This window comes from Sceloporus undulatus, chromosome 7 (genome assembly GCF_019175285.1).
Source record: "Sceloporus undulatus isolate JIND9_A2432 ecotype Alabama chromosome 7, SceUnd_v1.1, whole genome shotgun sequence".
Classification (NCBI taxonomy): domain Eukaryota; kingdom Metazoa; phylum Chordata; class Lepidosauria; order Squamata; family Phrynosomatidae; genus Sceloporus; species Sceloporus undulatus.
In genome coordinates this window covers 40,937,661-40,958,355 of record NC_056528.1, presented here as the reverse complement: position 1 = coordinate 40,958,355, position 20,695 = coordinate 40,937,661, and the positions used below count along the sequence as shown (strand labels likewise).

General features: G+C 39.7%; 1 protein-coding gene across 2 annotated transcripts in view; it reads right to left on the bottom strand.

Moving 5' to 3' along the window:
- The window catches only part of PCDH11X (protocadherin 11 X-linked), a 553,290-nt gene that overhangs the window by 56,617 nt on the left and 475,978 nt on the right, over positions 1-20,695 (bottom strand). For both annotated transcript variants that reach the window (XM_042480331.1, XM_042480332.1), the window contains exon 6: positions 17,264-17,462. In XM_042480331.1, coding sequence (XP_042336265.1) covers positions 17,264-17,462 — 199 coding nt within the window. The remainder of the gene's footprint in view (positions 1-17,263; positions 17,463-20,695) is intronic.

Sequence of the window (20,695 nt, the reverse complement as noted above, 5' to 3'; positions counted from 1 at the left end):
ACCAGGTAGGCCCAGCTCCATCAGGGCTAGCCTGAAGAAGAAGAGCCCTCCCTCCAGTCCATCTGCCTTGGTCTAGGCCTCAGAGGGAGAGAAGAATGCTGGACCTGATCCCCCTCCACCATTTCCTTCTCCTTTTGTGTTGTGTCTTTTTAGATTGTAAACCTGAGGGCAGGGAACCGTCTATTATCCCCTCTGTTGTAAGCCGCCCAGATTCCCAGTGATTGGGCGGCATATAAATAAATCCTATTATTATTATTATTATTATTATTATTATTATTAGTCAGTCTAACACTTGTTGCACGTAGCTCTTTTGCAGAGCTCAGAATAACAGTTGTTGTTGCCAGAGTACAAAATGAACAACTGCAGGGCAGAGAGCTTCATCTGACCCAACCAAACTTTGTAAATTACAAGGGTTGATTTCCCCCTATGTCTTTGTTCAGGACAGTGGGTTTGGACTGACATTACTCTGACCTGCAAAATGAGACACCAATAATGGTTTACACCTAGGGCTCTTGTATTTTCTGTGTTAGCATTTCCATTTTTAATTTTGTATGTCTCTTTTCTTTGTATGCCTAAACTGTATTTCTACATGGCCAGATGAAGCGTTGAGTCCCTGCAATGCTAGAAATGTGTGGGCTGAAGGAAAAAAATCATTGGGGTCAGAAATCTTGAGGGGAATAAATAATTCTCATTTGGGGGTGAACATTTGAATACACTCCCTTTGGCAGTGCTTGAAGGTTGACATAGTTGTATCCCACTTCAGAACAGAGTTTGTGTATGCGGAGATGGAAACATTGAACCTATTGCCCATGCCTTACTGTTTTTATCTTTGTACAGATTCATGAGGAGAGGCAATTGCCCCTTAAATTGCTCTTACCCAAGGCATCCATCCATTTTATGTCAACTTCTTCCTTGAGGATTGTGACCCTATGGTTGTTTTAAAAAACAGCAAAGGTTTTAGCAATTGCTGCTAGAATAAGGTTGGTAGTTAAATCCTGAGTTTGGAACTGAACGGTTTTTATATACACATTTTAAAAATGAATTTAACAATATTATTTGCATTTCTTCTCCTTTTAGCAATACTGTTTATTTTTGTCTTCATGTCACAGAAATACTTTAGATATTTTAGTAAGAAGATTGCTTTAATATTAGTATTAGTATGAACAAGCTTTTACACTGGTATGTTTGTTGGTATGTATTGCATTTGTTATAATAACAAAGGCCATTTGCTCGATGGAAATAAAGTTTGTCTTAACTTGATCCAGTGCTAGTTTACACAGGCTGCGGAAAACGTAGCTGTTTGCATTGTTAATCTAAAGTAGCAAATGCCTACATTATTTGAAATGCATAATGAGACGGGTTTTGTATCTCTGCATTTTGTGTAGTACAACATACGTAAATAAATCTGTAGATACGCATGGCTCATTGCAACATTCAAAACATTAAAATAGTAAAAAAATAAAATGTATATCGTTTATCAACTGTAATGTGTTCTGTTTTACAACAAAAACTTGGCACGTCGGCTGAAATGGGGTTTGGTGTTTGTAGAATTGGTTGTAGCTACTATTAGTGGAATTTATTTCAGTCACAATTTAAGGAAAACCACTTCCTGCCTCTGCAGAATTTACAAAATCTCTGCTTTGAAAATGGGAAGACAAACAGCAAGAGTAGTATTTAACAATCAATATAACAATTCACAGGAACTCATAAAGTGATTTGATATTTAGTATACGGCAATGACACGTGAAAGCTTGCATTTGTTCATTTCTATATAATAAATAAAAAAATTAAATGTACTTCTATATGGGAAGGTTTTTTTGTTTTGTTTGTGTGGTGAGTTACTAAATGCTAATTAAAGCAATATGTTTTATGTTATGGCTGTTTTCTCATGAGGATTACCAGAATATTTCCATAAGGCAAAGTACAGCTGATTTTAGATTCTTTCCAAAACGCTGCTTTCCTAGCCAGTTCCATCTGTATCCCCTTATAGGTCTGTACTTGCCTTCATGCTCTGAAATGGAAATTAATAACAGCTTTTAAATAATTTATAAACAACTGCCACAGTGGTATAATGTACCTCTTACCAATGGATACTGATTCTTCAGTGAATGTGACTAACAAGGCACAAACATTAAAATAGTCATATCAATTTCTGTTTGAGTCCCATCTTCCTATTCATTACATGGGAGTCAACTAAATGGGCATGCAAGTTTTGCCAATAAACAAGAGGCAGAAATAGTCTCTCTCTTTCACTCACATGCATATATGTTTTTAATGATATGATGCTGGGGCAAGAGGCAAATAAAAATAAACCAGGATTGGATGTATACTGTATGAATAGGGACATAAAATTACTGCATATTGACTGTTTCCTTTTGATCTTTTTGGCAGAATTTACAAGACAGGTATAAGAGAAAAGTAATTGCTTTGGACTAGCAAACAAGATCAATCCCTTTGCTATTCACAGCATCCTCAATGCTTTTTTATTGAATAGCCCAAATGAATGCACTTTTCATTTATCAAAATAAAATTGCTGCTGCAGTACACTTATCACATCTCTTTATTGGCATACTTATTAGATTAATGTGGGTTCTTAGTCATCATGACCTCCTCAAAGTAAGAGGAACTGCTAGGTTCATTCTTTAGTCATGCAAAAGAATAAGGATGTCAGGAAGAACCACACACTGAATATTTGGTAACATCCGTTTCATCATATCTTGATTTATGTACATTATTTTCTTTAAAAAGATACACAGACAGGATCCAACAGAGCCATCAAAACAAATAATAAAGATGGTTTTCTGGGATAATTCCTAATTCGAAATCAATTCAGGTTCATCCATTTACTTTTTTTTTAAGAATCCCTAATTCTTGTGACAATCCCCCGCCCCAAGAAAATCAATAGGAGATACAAACAAGATACATGTTGCCCGTAACCATAATCTTGCTTGAAATAAAACCATTGGGTTAGTGACTGAGGCTGAATCTAACCCAGTGTATCTCATAATTTCAGGAATGGAGTCTATTCCTGTTGTTGTTGTTGTTGTTGTTGTTATTGTTGTTCTTCTTCTTCTTCTAAACAGAATTAGAATTAAGACTTAAGTTACAAAATTTGAAAGGACCCACCTAGTTACATTTCTGTATGATCAAATTAATCATATTGCATATATAATTCAAGTTACATTTATTTATCTGGGTCACAATCAATATGTAATATTAAATCAGACATTGCCAGGCTGTGAAGACAGAACCAAACTAGATGAACCAATTAATTGGTAGAAGGCTGTTTTATATGTCCAATATCACCACTTAATGCATTTGATTACATGTGGACACTCATTCTCCCCTTCACCCTCAAAGGAAATCAGGGCTTTTCAAGTATTCTGAATTAACTACTGAAAACAAGTTTGGTGTGCATGCATCCTTCCACTTACGTTGTAGTGCTTCCTAACTTCTGCCTACTTCAAATTTATATTTTTGAATTCCAATGGATCATTGTACCCAGGTTAGGCTTAAGTCCTGAGATGTTGTTAGATTTCTCCTCCCAAAAGATGAAGCAAACACAACCAATGGTAAGAGATTCTAGGGGTGATAGAGCAACGCCATCTGGGGATCCAAGAATGAGACTCATTGAATATGCACACATAAATAAATAAATGTGTGAGATTTCTGGAATGGACTAGTATACGCAACACTGTGAGCAATACTGGTGCCCAAAACCACATCTCCATTTAAAAAAAACAACACAATTTTTGAACCATGTTTGCTCATTCCTACACACAGTCTGTATGTGCGGCAATATTTGAAACCTGCCAACCATAGCAGACACTCCAAAGCGTCTGAACATGGGCTTGCAAGGACAAAATATGCACATATACATGTGCACATATTTTGCAAAGAAAATTCTACCTCTCGTGGCAACCTCTGCTGTCAACTGATGAATATCTCTGATTACTTATAGTGCAGTGAGGGTCACAACTGGAGAGCATTAAAACTTGAACTCAAGCAGAATATGGTTTGCAGTTGAATGCAAAATGCCAGCAGTCAAAGGGGCCACATATCCATTTATTGACTTGTCAGTGACTTCAACACTGACCTCTTCTGTTAATGCAGGAATTAAATAAACTTACATTGTTGCTTACCCCAAGGTCTCTGAAGAACAAATGTCTCCAGTTGTGTGTGACTGAGACAGGGCATAATAAACAAGCAACTCTCTTATACCTATCTTCATTCCCCTAGCCACTGCTGTTATACATTAAAGTAGTAACTGACCAAAATAAGTCTTCAACTTAGCTAAATTCTCCACAAAGTACATTTAAATGAATACGATGCATAATAAATTGTACTAGATGTTTCAGTGACAATGTGGAAGTAGCATCTTCAACCTAACTGGGTGTGAAGTATGGATGTGAACCTGCATTTATTTCCTTCTTACGTGCAAACCCAAATATTTTCAGTGGTTTTCTACTGGACAAGATTATGAACATTTTGTGCTTTTTTTCCTTTTCAGTTTTGTACTTTGGACTGTGGTGGTTAAGATGCCAATTCTGATGATCGGAAGATCAGAATGTTGGCAGTTTGTGGCCCAACTACTGCACGATGGGGTGAGTCCCAGCTTTTGTCACACTAGCAATTTGAAAGCATGCAAATGGAAGTAGATAAGACAGAACTCTTCCGCCATGCTTATCCTCCTGACCTCCTATGAAGATCACTAGTATGGAACGAGACTAGCTGAACTCTTGATTGATCAATGTTACTGTTTTTAAATTCTTATGATTTTATGTTTTTATTTTTTACTGTGGTTTTAATGGTGCTGTAATTTTAACCTTGTAATTTTGACCTTGCTGTGATCCCGCTTCGATCCATTGGGAGAGGCAGGAAGATAGAAATAAAAATCATCATCATCATCATCATCATCATCATCATCGTTGCCCTTCTCTGAACCTGCTCCAACTTGTCTATATCCTTCTTAAAATGAGGCACTCGGAATACATTAATCTTAATGAGTGCTGACCAGTCTAGAATACAGTGGCACTATTACTTCCTTTGACTTAGAAAGTATGCTTCTATTAATACAGGCAAAAACAGCAATTGCTTTCTTTTGTGCAGCATCACATTGCTGGCTCATGTTTAATTTATGATCAAGAATATCCCAAAGTCCTTTTTATATGTATTACTGCTGAGCCATGTATTTCCTATCCTATACTGTGCATTTGTTTTTTTTTTTTGTTTTTTTTTTGTGACCAAAATGTAGAATTTGGTATTTGTCTCTATTAAATTTCATTTTATTAATTTCTGCTCAATTTTCTAGTTTATCTAAGTGCCTCTGAACTCTGTTCCTATCATCCAGTGTAAGCTGACAGAAGAAGCTAATACAGTACAGTATATTCTGAGCTGTTGAAATAAAAGTTTTATGTCCTGTTACCCAGTAAGAAGTATTCTACAAGATTGCATTTACCTGGATAAATTTCTGCTTAAAAACAGAAAATAAGCTTCTCTTGACATATTTGTAATTCTGGCTCCACAACAGCAACAACCTTCAACAATATTAATTATCTTAGTAAATCTCATTAAGGATCAGTTTACATGGTTAAAAATAGCCACCCTGAGCCCATTACGTGGCTATGCTATAGTAGATGTATTTAGAATATAATTTCTATAGACTGTTATAGTTTGGTCTAGTCATTGTATTGTGTTCATTCATTAAACAGTATTCATGCAATAAAAGGTAACCAAACAATTGAAAATATTAGAACATCTACCCATTTATGAAGAACACATTCTTCTTCAATATTTATGCTATCTGAACTTGCATAATCCTATACAATGCTTTAAAAAAGCTGTTGTAAAGTTAACAGCTCTGTCTCATCTTTTCAACTCTATTTTTGTTGCACAGGAGAAAGACTAATATAGAACACGTCAAAATAGTTAAAAATAAGCTGATAGTCTAATAAAAATCAATTGTGGTTTGAAGAAAGCTGTCTCTTGGCAGACACCCTAATGTCTGACAAGGAATGAAAAGTAAGACTCTGGAAAATTATCCAGACAATATACTAACTTCAAAAATCCATGAAAGGAAAATTAATTGTTTAACTACTAAACGAAGGCTAACCACAAAGATTATGAGGAAATGGTGCCAAGTCAAAGTCAAAACAAATGGAAGAAGATGACAAACAGCTATGTTCAATAGAACAACTATGGTGTATGGTGTAGGGGTTTTCTATGGACTAGGACTAGGACTCAACAGACAGGCCAAAATAAAGCTGCTTCAGGTCACTTTGGGGGTATGGTGTTTCAATGATGCATGGGTCCTAAGAGTGTGGAAGCTGCACCAAAGCTACACTCCAGTCCTTAGGACTGGAGCATAGCTTTGGTGCGGCTTCTGGACTCTTAGGATGCATGTATCATTTAAACAGCATACTAGCAAAGTGACTCGAAGCAGCTTTATTTTGGCCTGTCTGTATCAGGCCATCGATACCTTTTTTCAATATTTTCAGTAGAAATCTTTTCCATCATTTTGCCACCATTCCAGGAGCATGGGTTTGGGACTGGCAGTTGCTAGCAACATCAGGTTGTATTCCATACTTATTCTGACAATTAACTTACAATAGTTGAGATACAGTATTTGTAATGAATTTATCCAATCTGTAGCCTGGGAGCCTATTAATGAAAGCATTCTTTTTCCAACCATGTTGAAGACAGTGTTGGTATCTGATGCCTATTTTTCCAATCTTTTTATGAACAATATACAGGTATTGTTGTCTTTGTTGTTGTGTACTTTCAAGTAATTTTTGACTTATGGCGATTTCCTATCTCAGGCTTTCATGGCATGTTTCTTCAAAGGTTTGCCATACAGGTAAATTCACTGAACAAAAATGTACATGCATGCTTCAGGCTAAATATGTGTAACATGCATAAATCAAGGGGGGGGGAATCAAAATATGCACATATTTGCACAAACTTTGATGAAGAAAGGGGAGGGAAGTCTTGCAGTTTGATACAGCTCTTCAACGGGATGAAAACACTGGTAAAATCTAAGAAAAACAAAACCGAAAGACTGATTTTCACACGCCTATCTAATCCAACAGGAAATAAAATGCTGAGATAGCAGACAACTTCAGCTACACCAAGATAGAAGGCAGTTTTATTGACAGGAGAGTGGCAGATCTACTCTAGATTCCACCGGTGCTCTTCCCAAAGCTGCTTCAGTACATCTTTTCCAAAACAGAGTGGGAAAAGTGGCAGTAAAAGTCCAGAGTGGATTCATCCCCAGGAAGCTGGGGCAAGGATTGGTTACTGGGGAAACAATTGGAACGCTAATCTGTACCCTGGTCCTGTGCTCCCAGGGATGAGGACATCTCTGCTCTCTTGTTGCTTTCTCCTTCTGTTCCTTCTGCACCTTTTTTTGTAAAGAGAGATCACTTTATGTTGGAAACTTTGCTTCACGATCACAGGAACTGGGCCTCTCTATTAACTATATAGTGGTTATCTGGGTGCCCTGTGATAGTGGGTTTGGGAGTAGCAATGTCCAGAATCTCTTTCTCAACCTTCTTAGCCAACTGTAACAAACATGATATATTAAGAAATGAAATGTTGCACACATTAGGTTTTGGTTAGATGATTGCAGCTAGAAGAAGTCGTGAAGCTCTGGGAAGGTGGCAGCTCATCTGCATACTTCCCCCAAGAGCCTTTGCTGAAGTCACTATAACAAAAAAAGCAGTCAGGTTGGGGAAGGCTTTGGAGCTATTGGGGCATCATGTGCTCTTGATTAGAGTGGACCAGTTGAGACCAGTTGCATAAAAATAAATGGTGATCAGACTGAAGATCAGACACGATTGCCCTCTTTAAATAACTAAAGGGCTATCACACCGATAAGGGTGCCAGTTTGTTCTCTGCTATCCTGGGGGAAGGGCAAGGTCTAATAGTTTTAAGCTATAGGAGGTTTGAGTTTGATTGAACTTTAAAAGGAACTTCTTGACAGAAAGAGATGTAGGGCGAAGGAACTAATTATCTATAGATCTGGTGGGATCTCTCTTCAAAACGAGGTTCTGCAGCTACCTACTGGAGATACTCTAACTGGATACTGAAAGGGGGCTGTACTTGATGGCCTTTGAGGCCCCTGCCAACTCTATGATTCTAGAAAGTGGGATTCAGCAAATATCATATCTTCTTGGGAATGAGATTTTGCAGCCACATTTTAAGAGAAACAGAATTCCATATCTATAGCCTTTCCATTTAAGGAACCCCAAGATTAGTTGCTTGAGATGAAAGCTGTCTATTCAAACACTACCTATGAACACTGGAAACACTTTTGATTGCTTTTGAAGACATGAGAGCTGATGTTCAATATGCTGCTTTAACTTGATGTGTTACCCATCTATGCGCTGATATGAAAAATGTCTACATGCTAGATGTTCCCAATAAAATTTGACTTTGATTCCTTCATTATCCCTCAAACCAGACTTTTAAAAATTGCTTATGTGGAGAAAAAGAAAGTACACAAAGTTTTGATTGTAGATTAGTTGAGAGAGCTCTTTTTGCCTCAGCATTGTTAAGCCTGGATTTCAATCATGATTTTGAAGAAAAGCCAGAGACTAAAATCAATTGAACTACCAAGTTCTATTCATCAATTTTTCCTTATTGGCAGCTTACACTTGGAAAATTAAGTCTCACAAAAGAAACCTGGGGAGGGGGTTAAAATATGTCTGCCTGATACTTGTGTTGCCAGATATTATCTCAGAGACAAAGACCTGCTTAACACTGGGTCTCCACTACTCTTCTGATTGCAATCTCATTTCACTTGTCCTTGGCAGTGCTGTATCTTCTCTGACCTCCAGCTTGTTAAATATTCAGCAGAAAGTTTATGGACTTTTCCATAACCTTGATTAAAAGCCTATTGGGAACCCAAATGCTGAGCTAAGAACTTTTGATTTTGAAAAGCAACTGGCATAGTTCATGCTGATTTCTGTTTTGTTAAGAGTACTTCTAATCAGCCGTCAGAGAGCCTGAAGATGGGCCTGGGATGAGTGACAAAGAAATGGAGAATAAACTCAAGAGCCAATTCTGAATTCTACTTTGTCCTTTCCAATGAAAAGAAACCATTGACCACACAACTCAGTTTGCAAACCAGGCATTTGCAAACCTTGGTGTCCTAAGCAAAATTAGATTCTATATATAAATGAGGTACTCTTTCAAAGATAAATTCTCAAACCCACCACCCCTGAAAATAATTTGACAAATAACACAATCCTTTCTTATTCGTTTCCTGTTTGTTGGAAGCTATCTGAACATGCATCAAACTACACTTCTCCTTGAAATACATCACTTTTCCTAAACTATAATTTAATTAAATGTGTTTTTTTATTAAAAAAATGGGGTGGGGGAGAAGCAAATAAGACAGGGGACTCATAATACTACTGATCTCCTGCCATAACTAGATAGAACACCCAAAAAACCCAAACCCACTGCAACCCTGCTTCAAAGTAGTGCATATTTTATCCTTATCCAATGTGAAATAGCAAGGATCAACATGCCCAATACCAAGCAAAAGTTCAAATATATTTCAAGCATGGTTAGACATGACCATAGAAAGGAAATCCTGAAAATGATGGAGATTATCAGACGGCCGGGGGGGGGGGGGGATGGGAGTGAAGCAGATTGCTCCCGTCCTTATCTCACCTTATTGTATAATCAAAAAAGTAGATACTACTGGAACATTTAAGTTTACAGATACAGATTTGTAATAATAATCACTATTAGCTTTAAGTGGGGCAAGATGTCCACAGTGTAACTTCAGATCACTGACTGAGATACCAAGCTCTAAACGTCAACAGACTTAGGTATTCTGTATTCTGGAAATGAAAATAATATAAATATCCCCTAAAATCAATGGCTAAAAATGATGGTGGGTTGCTTTTTTGAAAAGACAATGCAGGGCTTATGAGCACGTTAGTTACAAGACCATCAGTGGCCTAGGGTTAATTTTTTTGTCATGGAACTTTGCAGGCATACAGTTTATGGACATCCTAAGACTTCCTCACATCGTCCTTTTACAAGAGACATGGTGCAGCGAAACTACCATATTTTAATCACTATAGGTGACATTTTTTGGAAGCAATAGCATTAACATTTACATTTCTCTACAGCTTAATAGTAAACTCATCTGGAAGCCAATTGCCCTCAACAAGCTGGCTATTCATTTTATCAGCCTACAGAAGGATGGAAAGATGACTCAACCTTGGAGCCCAGGGGCTGAACACATAAGGTTGTGGCTACAGTACTGGCATTTAACCACTGTGCCACCAGGGCTCCTTAGTGGAAAGAAAGTATTCTTTTTGCTAAGGGAGGAAGATCTAGCAGATGTCTAACATGTTTTCTTTCTAATCCTTTAAATATTACCTTAAGAAATTACTTATCATGTAGTCCTTTTCCCATTATATTTCCAGGATACTACTTATTGTTTGATTAATGTTTATATACCATAGTATAAAAAATCCTCTCTGAATGCCATTTGTCTAAAAACTACAGGATTACATAGAATCTTTAGAATCCCTTTTTCCCACTGCAGAAGTCCTAATTGCAAAAAAATTTAATTCACATTTAGAAGTAGATGATGCTCAATTATACTGTTATTCCCACCAGATATTAAAATCGAATGTTCATTTTGATTGTTATGTTCTCCAATCGTGTAAATGCAATTATGCAGGGATTGGCTTGGCTCAATTAGTCAGGCAAGGAATTTGTTAATTTTAAAAAGTACAAGCATTAAAGATCATAACATTATGGGGTATATCCATCTTCCAAAACTTGAAAGAAGAATCATTCATGACATAGCAGTTTCGTGGCTTGCATGTGAATTTTCAGGATAACTCAGGAGCAGCAAGCAATCATTTAATGCTGATGCTGGCATGCCTATTACACAATAATATCCACCTACATTCTCAATCAAATCTTACAATAATGTTGGTATACTTGCCAGGAAGAGGATTCACTTGACACCACAAGTTGATTCATCTTGTATATTTTGAGAATTTCCTGATGGCTAGTGCTATTTTGTCAGCCAAATCAGCTGGTAAAGCTATGAACGTATTCAAAATATTGATCAATAACCCACAAAATTAAAGACCAGAGGCACAGGCAATTTGACTGTGATTTACTCAGGAAATGAAAATCTTAGAAGAAATGGAGCAGCATTAATAGTGAGAAGTGACATAGCAAAAGTGGCCCAGGGATATAATGCAAAATCTGATCAAATAATATCAATAAGACTTCAGAAAAACCCCATCAATGGCTTCATGCCCACTTACAAATAAGTTGCTTTACGATTTGAATCAATGCATCATGTCCATGAATGCTGCCAACATAGACACTCACATGGCTGATAAGAGCCTGCTGGGCAAGAGAAACATGGCAAGCTGCCAGTAGCAGTTCCTCCTCAATGCCAAACGATGTCCAATAGAATAAGCCACTAGCCAGTCCAAAGGTCAGGATTACAGCGAGACACACTACCAGTCCAGTCCGAGGTCAAGAGTACCAGAGGGTTGGTCAAGTGTCTGGTCCAAGGTCAAGGATTCAAAGGCAGTCAAGAGTCTAGGAAGCCAGGAGCCAGATCAAGCAGCATTCACTAATGAGAACTCTGGCTTAACATTAGCACACTCTCTAAAGCAGGCATTGGCAATGTACAACTCTGTTTCCTCAAAAGGGAGAATTATCTCTCTTGTGCTACATCTGTACTGCAGAAATAATACAGGTTGATACTACTTTAACTTCTATGCATCAATGGTATGGAATTCTTGGAAAAATAGTTTGTTGTAGAACCAAAACACTCTGACTGAGAAGACTAAGGGGCTGCCCATCTTTCCCCCGCATCTGTGCTGCAGCATCCGCATGCTGCAGCAGAGATGCCTTGTCTAAAAGGAGCCGCTCTAAAAAGGAGCTCCTTTTTTGCGCCGTCATAAGGTCTGCGATGCAGGTCTATGATGGCTCTTCCACATAGAGCCATTTGGGTGCTTGGACACCTTTATGTCACAAGGCTGTGCCCCGTGTGGACAAGGCTGTAGCCTTGTGACGTAATGGTGCTGATAGCAGGGCTCGGCATATATGGATGCCACTCTGTATCGAGACCTACTATCGCCACAAACGGCCAGTCTGTGCTGGACCTAAATGGCTCAAACTTACAGATTCCAAAATTCCATAGCATTGAGCCATGGCAGTTAAAGTGGTGTCAACCTGGATTATTTCTGCAGTGTGGATGCAGCCCTGGAAGCCTCCAGCAGCAGTTAACCTTTGAAATAGGTTACAAATCATTTTTGCAGTGTTTAATAATACTAACAAACAATTTTTAAAAAATTGTAGAAGTGGTCACTCATTTTGAAGGCATTTTGGTAGTGTTTGCAGTTCACATATATTTCAGGAGCAGTAAATTGGCTCCCAGACTTTCCACAGGTGCCACCTCTTCCTTACAGAATCAGGCTACTGAATTGCGAGTACAAGAGCAGGATATCTTACTTCTCTACAAAGAAGATCCCATCTTTTATTGCATTCTCTGATGTCAACTAATGAAAATTTCTGCTTATTAACAGTGGAGTGAGGGTCAGACCTGAAAGCATTAAAAATTGAATTCAAGCAGAAAATGCTTGGCATTGAATATACAATGCCATTACCCAAGGGTGAGCCTTCCATTCATTGCATTGCCAGTGACTTCAACCTTGATCCTTTCTATAAATATGTGAGGTAAATCAGTTTATTTTATTTTATTTTTTAAAACGTTTCCCCCCCAAGATCTTTAAGGAAGTTCCAGCCAACAGAGCTTGAGGAGGCTTATCTATACTGTGGAACACTTAATGTCATAGAATCATAGAATCATAGAGTTGGAAGAGACCGCAAGGGCCATCTAGTCCAACCCCGTGCCATGCAGGAAATCACAATCAAAGCATCCCCGACAGATGGCCATCCAGCCTCTGTTTAAAGATCTCTAAGGAAGGAAACTCCACTACACTCTGAGGAAGGAGTGTGTTCCACTGTTGAACAGTTCTTACTGTCAGGAAGTTCCTCCTAATGTTGAGGTGGAATCTCTTTTGCTGTAGATTGCATCCACTGTTCTGTGTCCTGTTCTCTGAGCAGCAGAAAACAAGCTTCCTCCCTCCTCAATATGACATCCCTTCAAGTATTTAAACAGGGCTATCATATCACCTCTCAACCTTCTCTTCTCCAGGCTAAACATCCCCAGCTCCCTAAGTCTTTCCTCATAGGACTTCATGGTTTCCAGACCCTTCACCATTTTAGTCGCTCTCCTTTGGACATGCTCCAGTTTTTCAACATCCTTTTAAAATTGTGGTGCCCAGAACTGGACACAATATTCCAGGTGGGGCCTAACCAGAGCAGAATATGGTGGCACTATTACTTCCCTTGATCTAGACACTATACTTCTATTGATGCAGCCTAAAATTGCATTGGCCTTGTTAGCTGCTGCACCACACTGTTGACTCATGTTCAACTTGTGGTCCACTTGGACTCCCAGATCCCTTTCACACGTAGTTTCACTCAGCCAGGTGTCCCTCATCCTATATCTGTGCATTTTGTTTTTCCGCCCTAAGTGCAGTAACTTACATTTCTCTGTATTGAATTTCTTTTTGTTAGCTTTGGCCCAGCTTTCTAGTCTATTCAGTTCACTCTGAATTTTGATCCTGTCCTTTGGAGTATTAGCTACTCCTCCTAATTTGGAGTCATCTGCAAATTTGATGAGTTTGCCCCCAAATTGTCATTCAGATTTTGAAAGTGCTTTGAGCTGCTGAACAGTTACACCCTTCTCTGAAAGAAATGTCAACATAGTTTCTTTGCAAGCATGCCTCCATTGACATCTAGTTTGTATGATAGAAATGAGGCAAAGGAAGCATTCAGTATGAAGTAATTTGACAATTAAGCATGAGTAAGAGTCATAATGTGATTTGTTAATTTCGTGTCTCCTGTTTTTGAATCATGAGGTATGTATGGACTAAATGTCTTTTGATGCACAAATATAAAATGATGAAGAAACAAAAAGGCCAGTGTGGTGGGGATTCTGATTGTGACATACAAATTCAAATCTTCACCAAGACATGAAATTCACTGAACTGATATTAAAGTTTGGCACATTTAAAATATTTGCAGCTTTGATTTTAGCCCATGGCTAGTTATGCCCATACCCTTAAGAAGTCATCTGTTATCATCTGGCCTGGGAGGGAGCGAAAAGGCAGGTCTAACACCATCAGACCTAGCCTGAAGAAACAGAGCCCTCCCTCCAGTCCATCTGCCATGGTCCATGCCTCAGAGGGAAAGAAGAACCACTGGACTTGATCCCCTTCCCCACCACCATTCTCTTCTCCTTTTGTGCCAAGTCTTTTTATATTATAAGCCTGAGGGCATGGAACTATCTGTAAGTTGCTCTGAAAGCCTTTAGGGCTGAAGAGTGGGGTATAAATGCCATAAATAAATAAGTCATTCTACTGAGATGAAATGAAATATCACTAAAGGTTCTACAAAAGGATCATTTTGTTTAAAACAGGAATATTAAACCCATCTTTGGGTTGTTTTCTTTAAGTCTTGAACTATCTCACCTTTTAATTCAACAAATAACTGCCCCAGAAGTGATGTATGAGAACAGTCTCAGTGGTTCATTAATAAAAAGCCTTTTCAAAGCCTTATAGTAAACTCTTCAACTATTACTATCTCCCATCTGTTTGCGTGCTAATTAGCTCAAAGGTAGCAGATCAATCACATGGTACTGTCTTTGTAATATTAATTATTCCTCCCCTCTGCACATTAATTATTACCCTGCCACTTTGAAAAGGGGAAAGCCAGTACAGTTAAGCAAAGCATAACATAAAAACGTATAATGGAGTGTAAAAGAGAAAACATATCCACCAAAGAGATTTATTATCTTTATATCCAGGACACTGTTGGACCTTTGGTGTGCAATATACCACCCTGATTATTATTCTCCTCCAGTACTTTTCAAGATGAATACTGCTTTTGTTAAACAAAAAAGTTTGAAGGCTTTAGTTAAATGTTATTGACATTTTTTTTCTTGTCTCATTCACTTTAAAAATGATTAGTTTATGGGAAAGGGTAGGACGTTAGATCTGAGATACAAAGAAAGAGGCATCAGAAATTTGTATCACTGCAGTTCCAAATGGAATCTGCCTCATGCCCGCCATTCACCAATGGCATTAATAGTCTGATTAGAAACAGCAGAGGTATAGAGTGGAGTGGGCAGGATTCCAGTTGTAAATGCAGCAAGGGAGAAAGTTCAATGCCCCCCCTTTTCTCATGTTACGGTTTTTCACACCAAGTGTTGCTATTTGAAAGTTCTGAAAGCCTCAACTATTTTGTTCTGATGTGAAAGGCTTTGAGCCCTATGTTGTCTTTGAACTAGCACACTAAGTACATCTGAGGGAAGTTTGCACACCTGTTTAACAACCCCACATCCATTCCTTATATCTCACAACAGTCTTTTCTTCCTTCTGCTCAGAATCACATAAGGAGGTGGTATTTCCAGTAGCAGGCCCAGCTGTTTAACTATGCTTCCAAGTTAATGCTTGCCTGCCGAACTGGAGGCTCAAATTGGCTTGGGAGATTAAACCGTTTGTATGTATGTACAGTCACCCTTCCTAACTCATGGATCTGAGATCCGTGCCCTCGATTATGTGTGGTGGGGTGACCTCCGTTTGTAATGGTGCGTGCACCCAGGCCATACGTTCTATTTAAGCCTATGAGGCTTGGCAACATGCAAGCTTCCATTTTCGTGGGGTGGGTGGATGGGAGGGTCCGGAATGGATCCCCCGTGCAAACGCAGGGCCATCTGTATTTACTATCCTGCCTTTCTGCCAATATGGAATCCAAAGTGGCTTACAATAACAGTTAAAATAAAATATCTAAAACAATATGTAGTGCAAACATTTCGAAAACATCTAAGGGGGGAAAAGGTGAGTCTAAACCACTGGCCAGCTTCTCCCACCTCACAAGTTATTTACTGCTTTGCTCAGCAATAGATGAGACGTGTCAACAACACTTACCTGTCAGAGTACATATTATAAGTCTCAAAGTGACATTGCAAATGTTACAAATGGAATACTTCCTACTATGTCTGAATTAAAAGGACAAGAAAAGGATCTTCACAAAGACACATACAGTTCCATACAGTTTTTTGTTGCAACTTGCAAGTGTTTGCTTTATCTGACAAAACAAATTATCTCAGAGCAGTTTCATGTCAATTCCTTTGTTTTCATTTGCATCTAAACCAACTGCTGTGGTATGTTTTGTAGACGCTATGCTTGCATTAAATAATTCCACAATTACTATTTATTTTAAAATTCAAGACCTGAGAATTGCCTTCCTGGATCAATACAAATTTCAAGATCAGCCCCCTGAAATTGTATGGCAAGTAAAAACAAAAACAAATCATCTAAATATATGTAACAATGTTGTTTAAAGGCATTTATTAAATCTGATGCCATTTCTTACTCTCCTTTCTCAACTGCATTTTCACCACTTTTAAAAGCTCTGTTGAAATATTTGCATGCATCAGTTGCACAAACCAAATACAAAATTTGTAGCCTGACTAACAATGAAATGCAATCTAAAGTTAAAGCAGAAGCAGAACAGGACCCAGTTATGAGCAGAGAATGGAAAATTACTTTAAAAAAAAGTAATTTGTTATGTAATGATTTACACAATCCCACAAAAGTTAATTCATTTTGAGAGCATGACAATGTGTCAAGAGGCTGAGCACTGCATTGCTTGTTGCATAATCGTCACTTTTCATGAAAAACTACATCTGAAAATGTAAGAAAATGCCCTAACATTTGAAAAATATAATTACTTATGATGTTTTAACTTCATGTTCTTACCATGAAAATAGATCTCACATTTTGTGAATGTTTCTTTGCAACTGCTTGTATGCTCATGATTGTAGAATTGTCATATCTTCATTGATCTGGTTCAAAAGTAACATTCCCACATGCCAAAGACAATTATTTGGACATTTCTATTTGGATCTATCATCTGAATCTCAAAATAAAGCTGGGCAAACAGACATAAGTCAAATATGTTACATTTGCGGCAAAATGTTTCAGTCGAAGGCAGAAATATTATTTGTTCTCTTTTCTTGCTTCAGTCGCTGCAAAAGACATCTAGTTTCTATCAGTTTAAGTTCTCATGATGCTGGTAATATTGGATGTACATATGCATCTTCTGAAGCAAACAAGACAAGGCACAGCAAACTTACTTGATTCTGGATCCGAATTGCCATCTCCCTCTGTCCGGCTGTTGGGTGATGTCTGTTCATAGTACTCTTCTTGTGGAAAACCAACAGGTAATGGATGTGATGTACTTGTAGTGCTGCTGGGTTCATGGTCTCCAAGCCCGCTGTCGCTGCAACTTTCCTGTGAACCATCGGGCAGATGAAATGTAACCCGGCGCTGCGACTGAAAAAGAGAAAAGAAAATCACAGAGTTCTAGTAATGTTCCCAAAAAACTAGTGGTGACTATATCCAAATGGCATGAATACAGTGCGCCCGCATTATACGTGGCTTTGAGCATATGTGCAAAGTCGCACAGGACGCAAGGGGCAACACGTCCCATTCAGATAAATGGGGCGTGCACCGCCACACCACCACATGCACGAGCCCCAGTCACTTGAATGGGGCTTGAACATGCACAGTATTTGGCTTACGCAGGGGGCTCTGGAACAGATCCCCCGCATAAGCCAAGGGCGCACTGTATATTAAATCAATAAAAAGGAAGGGCATGGTCTCTATCCATGGTAGCTGTGTAGATACTGCAAGTTTCTTTCCCTGTCATTTCACCATCACCTAACTTCCTTATTAACATTCTAAACCTGGGGCCAAAATAAGATACAGCTTTTACATAAACAGAAATCCTGAGGCATCAGATGTTTTTCTATCAGATTTACAAGACCACAGATTCATTGCTCATTTCTGTAAATTCCAGAGGTTTGAGTGGAATGCCTTTTTGATGTTGATCCAAATACAATCCAAATGCTGAATATTACAGTATCAGATGTACAATCTACTAACGCAAAATAAGAACACCCTCTGCCCCAAATGGAAAATGAAAAGTGAAGATTGAAATATGCTTAAAAGATTAACCATTTATTTTACATTTTTAATGAAATTGCAAACAGTAACAACATCATTTATTTATAATACTTTTTCCACCAAAGGGCAGTACATCAGAACATATACAATAAATGAACGATAAAACACCGCATTAACTCGATGTCAAAATGTAACTTAAAAGCCACCAAGCTGTGATTTCCCTGAATATCTGCAAATATTGTTGCAGTAATCTGACAAGACATTAATACAATTTAGTCCAAAGCAGAAGTTTAGCTTCTGTCATGTTTATTTTTAACATTATTTCCTCAAGATATTACAATTTGAATTTATACAATTACAAAATATCTCTAGACTCTGGCTATTTCCCTTTTTTCCCCTTAAGGAAGGAAATAGAGGTCCCTAAGGCCCTAACTAGGGTTAGGAAAGGGTGTCCATTCCGGACACCCTAACCCTAGTATGTCCTGGGGATGTACAAAATGGTGGCACCCTATACACATAGGCGCCGCCATGGGAACGTCACCACCACGCCGCCTCCAAATGGGGTGGCGCGGAAGTGATGTCCCAATGCCACGCGAGGGTTTCCAGGATTTGCGTCGCTGGCAGAGCCTCTACACGGCTGCACCAGTGACGCAAATGAGAAAGGGGCCAAGCGGCCCCTTTCTCTTTGTCCCCACCACCGTCGGGTGTCCTTGGGGCATGAAGCCCCAAGGACACCCCTTTCCAGGCCGCCGGGAAGCAGCCTTTTGCCATTTCCCCGCGGCCTGGAAAGTGGCGGATTGGGGCCTCAGAAGCTGCTGCTGTGGCAGCTGAGGCCTTGATCCGACAGGGAAAGGACTGGATACAGACCGCTCCTTTGGGTGGTCTGTAACATGTCTAAGTTTTTCATGATAAGCTTCTTTTTCCTCCGGATGGACGCCACACAGTCTGACGGCTGCAGCATCTGTCCGGAGGAAAAAAGTCTGGTGACAGACTTTTGGGGTGTTCTGTCTCATGCCAAAATTTGGTTACCAGTCCTGCAAAATAGCAAAATCAGCACTCAGGAAATGGAAATGAGAAACCACCCAGGGTCAGGGGCTTTCCCAGCAGACAATGGCCTGGGACAGACGGGCGCAATAGGACACCCTCATCATGTGCGAGGGGCTGCACTTCCCAACACCCCTCGCACGTGACGAGGGCATCAAAATGGTGGCGCCCTGTAGAGATGGGTGCTGCCATTTTGATGCAATGGACACTCAGCATCCGCACATCGTAGTGCCATTGTGATGTCGCGAGTGCGCCATTGGTGCACTGTGGTGTCACACTGACACCGAAAAAGAACCCGCTTTTTTTAGGTTCTTTTTCCTATGTGAGGAAGCCACACGGTTTGTCCACTGCAGCTTTCTCGTGCAACAAAACAAGGTGTGGGCAGACCGCTCTTTTTGGGCGGTCTGTACCCCACCATAGATCACTAATCCTCTTTGCATATCCTCCCACCCTGGGGCCCTGCCATCATAAACAGAACAATACACAGATTAACATGGGACAGTACACACACACACACACACACACACTTCCAGGTCAGCATTCTCTAAAGATGCCAGCACAGATGCTGGAGAAATGTCAGGAATAAACTCTTCTAGAACATGGCCACAGAGCCCAAAAAACCCAGCCATGAAAGCCTTCGACTTCACATCAGGCCCCTCTGAGGCGGGTTACAAACTGCCCATTTGGGACAGGCTGCACCCACCTCTTTCCCTGGTGTATCGGGGCCTCAGTGGTTATATTGTCAGCTGCTGAGGCCCCGATCCGCCGCTTTTCAGGCTGCGGGGAAGCGGCAAAAGGCCGCTTCCCCGCAGCCTGAAAAGGGGTGTCCCTGGGGCTTCAAGCCCTAAGGACACCCCGCGGCAGCGGGGAGGAGGAGAAAGGGGCCGCTTGGCCCCTTTTTCCTTTGGTCCGCTGGGCGCAGCCGTCTGAAGGCTGCGCCCAGCGGACCAAACCAGGAAGGAGCTCCGAAACGGAGCTCCTTCCTGCTCCGCGCTAAGGGCTCACTAGGTGCCTTGGCGCGGAGCGAGGATGTCACATCCGTGCTGCCCCGTATAGAGGCAGTGCGGCCGTGACGTCCTCATGGCGATGGCCGTGTGGAATGGCTGCTGCCATTTTGTGAGCGCGGAGCGCGCACTAGGGTTAGGGGGTGCAGAAGCACCACCCATTTCTAACCCTAGTACGCGCAGAGTACGTACTTTTGTGCCCATCTGTAACGGGCCTGACTTACCAAAAAGCACTAGGCCTAATTCATTATTACTCAGTCTTCTTAAATCTGTTTTAGCAGTTTTCTTATGTTGTGAAACCTCTGAAGATGCCACACACAGTAGGAAGGTGGTCTTCACTACATCTTTCATTGTTTGTGAAACTGATCAAAGGTTGATTTCAATGATTTATGAGAAGAAGCCAAAAGGATCACCTCTGGAGCATTGTAATTCTCTTTCATGCCAAAAATCATAACATGTTTGATGTGTTAATAATCACTTTCTCTTAACAACATCTACCAATTAAACTATCATCTTTCACACTTATCAACATCAGAAAAGAGCCACAGAACT